Source organism: Furipterus horrens, unplaced genomic scaffold (genome assembly GCF_987537825.1).
Source record: "Furipterus horrens unplaced genomic scaffold, mFurHor1.1.pri manual_scaffold_6, whole genome shotgun sequence".
Classification (NCBI taxonomy): Eukaryota; Metazoa; Chordata; class Mammalia; order Chiroptera; family Furipteridae; genus Furipterus; species Furipterus horrens.
This window is the reverse complement of record NW_028327176.1, coordinates 36,650,751-36,657,745: the sequence shown is the minus strand read 5'-3', so window position 1 is coordinate 36,657,745 and position 6,995 is coordinate 36,650,751. Positions and strand designations below refer to the sequence as shown.

General features: G+C 43.9%; 1 protein-coding gene across 3 annotated transcripts in view; it reads right to left on the bottom strand.

Moving 5' to 3' along the window:
* Positions 1 to 5,360: 5,360 nt before the first annotated feature.
* SPTBN1 (spectrin beta, non-erythrocytic 1) overlaps positions 5,361 to 6,995 on the bottom strand; it is a 184,173-nt gene continuing 182,538 nt past the window's right edge. For all 3 annotated transcript variants that reach the window (XM_090281294.1, XM_090281293.1, XM_090281295.1), the window contains one exon: positions 5,361 to 6,672. In XM_090281294.1, coding sequence (XP_090137420.1) covers positions 6,454 to 6,672 — 219 coding nt within the window. In that variant the 3' untranslated portion in view covers positions 5,361 to 6,453. The remainder of the gene's footprint in view (positions 6,673 to 6,995) is intronic.

Genomic DNA, 6,995 nt, shown 5'->3' with positions numbered 1-6,995 from the left:
TTGACAACTTCTGCAGCAAATCAGCGTTTAAACTTGTCCTACCTCAACATGTTTTAGTTGTGTGAACCAACAGACTCTGTTGTTTATACCATTTGGACGTGGATTTCTTTTTTGTTATTGAACTGTGAAGACTAATAAAAACAACTTTGAGGGAAAAAATACAGAGGGCCTCCCGGCACAGAAGAGAAGGAACTGATTCATGGAGTGCAGCGTTCATCACCTCATTTCTTCCATCTCCTTCTAGAGAAAATTAGACCCAGGCTCACATGAAGCAGACAGGAGGAGTCTAGCACAGTGTCAGCTCCACGGGGGCTGTTTCCAGCGTGGCGGGCACTAAGTAGGTGCTTTGCCAAGGTGATGAGGGAATACTTAGTTGACTGGATGGGGAAGGAGCCATGATTCCAACCAGTCTGGGCAGAGAGCCTCACGCTCTTTCCCAGAAGAGGCTGAGTCAGCCGGATGAAGTCAGTAGATTGCATGCACCCAGGGAAGACAGTAAAGAGATGTGACAGACACGTAGCAGATGGCAGCAGGAAAGGGCTGGCCTGTACTCCAGCAAACCCCAGCAAACACCATTTCAGATGGACACTTTCCGGCCCTTTTAACAAAGGCTGTGGGACCAGAGGCGCCGGATGCGAGGTTAAAACCTTGAGAGGCTGCCTCCCTCACAACATCAAAGCAACATGGGAAATAATTCACTGTGAGAGGGAAACTGTCAATGGAATGGTGACTGAAAACAGCAGATTCTCCAGGGAAAATGCTGTGAGCCAAGGCCTGCCTCAGCGCAGAAGGTTCCAGGTCCCACCCAAACTCTGGAATGCAGGATGCCCCACCCCGCAGAGAAAGTCCCTTTGGTCTTGTGTAAGAGAAAAATTCCATCTTCTCTAAAGAATCAGTTTCAGGAAACTCCACTGATGTTCCGGCTCCTCCATTCCCACTCTCAGACACAATAGGTCCCCAAAGTGCGATAAACATCTGGAAGGATGAATGAAGGCCAAGTGTAAACTTGCGCAACTAACCCCATCCCCACAGCCAAACCTCGAGGTTCTGATGTAGCAGCCCTCCGTGATGCTGTGCACGCTGGGACACAGCAGGACAGGCTCCCCGTGGAGCAGCCACAGGCTTTGGGGGCGCAGGCTGGGCAGGAGATCCAGGGGGGCCCTTCCAGCTCCTCTGGGTCCAGGTGTCCTCTTTCCTGCTGTGACACTGACGGGACCTTAACAAAAACAACCCAACAGCTGATGGGAGGTGGGTAAGGGACAACCAAGGCAGCTCAGGCAACTAAGCGGCGCCTTAATAAATCTGGGCCCTCCTGAGGAAGTGCGTCTTCAAGCTCCCCGCAGAGAAGAGAGCCGAAATGAGGTTCTTGAATTCCACCCACTAACTCCCCAATCAGCACACTGCACAAGGGTCTCAGGTTGGTGGCGCTGCCTCCCCCTGAGTGAAAACAGCCTGAACATCCTGGAAGAGAAGCATCAGTTTCTCACAATCTTGATCCCTAATTAAAGAGAATAGGTCCCTCCAGTTCCATTTTCTGAACTTCTTCTTTCAGAAGGGGGCTGCATTTTTACAAAAAACATAAAGCTCCAAATGTAACATTCTTTCTCACAGCCCCTCCCCCCTTTTAAGTTGAAATCTTTCATTTTTCTAGGGCAGCCTGCGCTCTAAAAATTGGGTCTAAACCTTGAAGCTCACATTTATTTCTCCCTTGGGAAATCTTTATTTAGTCCCGAAAGTAACAAAAGAGCACTTCACTTGAAGCGCTTGATCTAGAGAACTAGCCAGAAATAAGGGGGGTGAAGAGTATGGTTTGGGGCTAGCAAGAGGCAAGTCATTTTAAAACATATACATAAATGTACTACCAAGAGAATGAGCTTCAGAAAACCAAAACTAGGAAACCCCCACGTAAGGATTGATGAGCATTAAATATACACTTATTTGTAAAACTAAGACTAAATGAGGATTAAGAGGGAGAGAAGAAAGTAAAAACCATTTGCTTAGACATTGTAGATACAGTAAAGTGATATAAAAGTGGGGGAGGGGAGAATGGAGAGAGCACATACAACAATGCTTTTAAAAATTCTTCCCAGCACTCCTGGGCATTTTTTTGTCCTAGAGAAACGAAGATTTACCTTCACACAAAGACCGGCACATAAAAATATTTACAGCAGCTCTATTCATAATAGACAAAAACTGAAAATTACTCAGATGTCCTTCGGTAAGTGAACGGTTAAACAAACCGGTATAACCACACCACGGACACTCAGCAACAAAAAGGAACAACTATTGATACTCTCAATAACCTGGATGAATCTCCAGAGAATTATGCTAAGTGAAAAATGTTATATAATGTGTGATTCTACTAATATGTTCTTGAATTGATACGCTTATAGCCAGGGAGAACAGACTGGTTGCCAGAGGTTTAAGGGGGTGGGGTTGGGAAGCAGGTGTGGCTCCAAAAGGGCAACAGGAGGGATCCTTGTGGTGATGGAAACGTCTGTATCCTGACGGAATCAATGTCAATCATCTGGCTGAGATATTGTACTATAGTTTTGTAAGATGTTACCACTGGGGGAATTACTCCTATTTCTTACAACTGCTTGGTAATCTACATTGTCACACACACACACACACAAGTAAATTAAAAAAAATAAAAACTGTTCTTGGTAATTATGTTGGTGGTGGTATTAGTATTGCTATTTGGGGTTGATGTGTAATACGGGATAAAGCACGAGTAGTTACAGGATCTTTTAATTCTGTGCCCCCTGTATCCTCAAGAGCTGTAATTCTCTGAGTCAAAGTAAATTTATTTTCTATTACTCAACATGAACTTCCCTAGTTTTTAAAAATGTTTTTCTATTAGTTGTCCCCTCCCCCATAGCTTCCCCCCACCCTGCCGATCCCCGCCTCCCACATTCAATCCCCATTCTGTTGTCCATGGGTCACTTATACTAGTTCCTTGACTAGACCCTTCCCCTTCTTACCCGCTTCTGTACCTCCCCTCTCCCTCCTGGTCACTGTCAGTCTGCTCCTTGTTTGCATGCCTCTGGTTCAGTTTTGCTTGTTTGTTTGTGTTGTTCATTAGTTTCCTGTATTAAGTGATATTGAAAATGATTGTAACACAAGAAATGTTAGGTTGAAAAATCCCTGCGATCCTGAATATTAGTATGAATTAGTTATTTTTCTTTGCTGTACCTACTGATATGCCTAGAAACAAGGACCAACCCAAAACAAGGACCAACCCAGTTAGAAGAAATAAGCATTGCTAGTTTCTAACCACAAATTATGGTTTTAGAATACCATTTTCTACTAAAACAAACCAGTTTCTTAGAGAAAACTAATTGCAGGTCTGGGGTTAATAAATGTCCCAGATGAGCCTGGGACAGCTGGTCATGCAAGGTAGGGAGGAAAGTATCAAAGATTACTAGGGTTATATTTAAAAAAAACCTCAAAAGCCAACCTGAAAGGGCTTCCCCTAGATAATGGTGGGACATTTTTAAGTTTCAAAAAGGACTAATTTCATTGGTTAGAAAAGTCTTTGATGAACAGAAGTTTTACCTTTATTTTGCGGTTGTGGGGGGCTTTCTGGGTTACGGGTCATGCTTAGAAATCTCAGTTCAGATAATGGAAAAGACTCAAGCATTTATGCTATCTTTTCTATATGAATTTCACCACTAAATGAAGGAAATATTTAAGTAGTCCAACTAACAAATGAAAAGAATATCCAGAGGGAAATATAGGATCCTCATACACAACCCATTCCAAGTGCCAAAAACTTGGTGAGAAGATAACATGTCCATTGCCCAATGTGATCCACTCCCTTTCATCGGCCACAGACACCGTGGACTGTAGGGAGCATCACCACTAAGTACCCCAAAGAAAACAACACTGAGATACCATCAGTTGAGGATGCATTCCAATTTCAGAGATGTTCAAATGTGACAAAAGTGGCCTATAAGCAGTGACTATTCTGACAGTCTTATTTTACTGCTGCTCACTCTTCAGCAGTTTAGAGGACAGTAATATTGCCCATCCCGTATCACTAAAAATTAAGAGTAAAACAGCACATTATAGCAATAAGAATGTGCAGAATCCTCAAACTATTAAATAGTGTAGAATTTTTAAAAACCCATTATTTGCCCTGACAGAATCGTAGTGCACGATCCTGTACAGCCTGTAACTTCTGCCAGTGAACAAGCCTCGATTGGGGTTTCCCAATCACATCTGTTGACGTCAGCTCCCGACAACCCACAGAAACCAGTCTTCTGTTGCTGCGTCTCTTCCCATTGCCCATGATCTTCCACCCTCAGGCCTCAGTGGGTCTTCACCAGGTAAAGCAAGGAGCGCAAGCATCTCCACACCCAGTCTTCAAGTGAGGGGTCGGCAAGCCTCTGAAATTATGTGCAGAATGTCCCACATGTATTATTTTTTTATGGGATTCTGGGATTGCTGATTGAGTGCGGTCTGCCTGCCATCTGCTTGGCTTTGTCATGAGTAGGCTTAACATTTGGGCCATAATTTCATCTATTCAGAACAGAACAACTTGGTTCTAATCCTAAGGCAAAGGGGCAAGGGAATGCCATGGTGAGATAAATGACCCTGGGTGCATATGAGGGGTGTGGGGGAAGCTTGTGAGGTCTCGGTTCACTGAGGGATCACGGCAGGTGCCAATGCCCTTCAGCTGTGAGCCCAGGGTGGATGTCACATTAGGCATGCCCTCTGTAGAAAAATTTACTGAAAACCTGTGGTATGGAGTCAGTAGGAAAAATAAGAAATAGGACCAGCATAACACATATATCTAACCCATAACCATATGCTGGCATCAGCAAACTGGCCCATGGGCCAGATCTAGCCTGTCATTTGTTTTTGTGAGATCTGTGTAAAATAGATTTTTATGTTTTGAATATTAAAAAGCAAACAACAAAATACAATATGGTGTGGCATGTGAAAATTATATGAAATTAAAATATGTGTCCACGAAGTGGTACTAGAACACAGCCATGCCCATCGCTCACACACTGTCAATAGCTGCCTCTCTATTACACAACGGCCGAGCTTCAACAGAGTATGGCCCACAAAACCTAAAATATTCACTATCTCTGGCTCTTTAACAACCTGTCTCAGAGCTCAGGTTTAGCAAGCTCTGCGATAACTTCTTCATAAATGAAAGATAAAAACGTGGATGTGTAGCTACCAAACATTCCACAGGTACTACTCTGTTCACGGCAGCTGTCAAAGCTTGTACACCAGTCATGCACAAGAACACAAAACAGGAACCCAGACGGACTAGCTAATGTGTCCCGGGTACTCTCGCTTTGCTTCGGCACGCGGGAGAGGAAAACTAACAATTACCCACCATGTTAGATTTAAAAGCATTTAATGACATAGCATATATTTAACAGAGAGGGCAAAAGTTGAGAGGTACAGGTCATACAACTGAGCACCGGGCCTGAGTGACCACTTTCCTGCTCAGGCCCAGCCTCTGGAGTTCATTCTTATCAATGCCATTTTGATTGTGCAGTAAGATGAAAATTTGTCATTACAATCGTTACAGTGACAGAGAAATGCACACTATGTATCAAATAGCAAGATAATGAAGCAAATTATAACACAGTGTGGCAACGCACGAGCAAGTAACCATTAGAGTAACATTACTTTGTCCAGTAAATGCTTCAGTTCCACTTGTACACTTACCAATGATTTAAAGGGTTTATTATACATCTAGTTTTATTATACTTTGTACTAGAATTATCTCAAACATACAATATAATGTATTTCAGCAAAAAAAAAAAATTGAAATTACAGATTATTTAAAACAGTATCAGTTTTCTATTCCTTCTTGTATACTGACATTCTTGACCGTCGTCCCAGTCGATGCAGAAAAGCCCCATGTTGTGTTAGTAAGTGCTGCTGATAGGAACAATTTGGTCTGTACAGTTAGCATGGAGCTGCACTGCACTATGGCTGCAGCGAGATCCTAATACACAAGGTGAGTCCCATCATGGGCACCTCTTAATAGTCAAAACTCAAGGGAACCACTGGAAGTAAATGGCAGAGGATGGTGTCAGGGAATTGGTACGTTATGTCTGTGGTGAGCACAGAAAATATTGTTTTAAGCACCACTGCCTTGCATACCAACAGCACTAGAGGCGAGTTATTTCCAACACAGCCTCACAAAATTGAGGAACAGTTTAAATATTGAGATCTAATCTATATAATTTCACTTAAAAAAATCTGGTCTTCCCTCTGCACCTCAAACTTTTGTAACTTGGAGATAGTGTTAGGTGTATTTTCCCCCACCCCACCCCCAGAAATGCTCTATAAATTAAAAAAAAAAAAAAAAATCAACCACATTGAGGAACATTAGGCACAGAGTAATGTGTTGGTTCTGAGCTTGCATGCTGGAATTTCACTGAAAAGGTAAGAGAAGGGCAGGAGGTGAAAGAAAGGAGTTCACTTCTTTTTGCCAAAAAGGCTGAACCGCTTCTCTTTGTCTTTCTCTTTGTCCTTCTCCCGTTTGCCGGGACTGGACTCGCTGGTGATAGTGACGACACTGGTGGGCAAGGTCTGCGCCCGGCTGGATGCTGGCGTGCTCTGGGTGCTGGCAGACACCTCGTGTCTATCAGCGGTGATGGCGGAGGAGATGGCCTGGATCCACGTGTTCATTTCCTCCTGGACAGAGGGGGAGGCATGGGTGAGATTCGGCTAAGAGGGAGGCGTGTGAAATACTCCTGCTCCAACTGCTTGGCTGCCCGCCTGAGACCCCACCAGCTGGAAGGCTTGGGAACAGCGCTAACCTAGGGGTAAGCAGTTCCCAACAAACCTCTGCTTTATCCAGATGGTAGAGTGAACATGGTTCAACTCGCCCAGGAATGTGGTTTACAGCACGTGAAGGTCATCACTCTAGTACATGGTACTATGAAGCTAGAAGAGCTGAAGACTCATCTCCATCTGTGCAGTAGCAGGCCCCACCCTAGAAGTTGCTCCCCAATCCC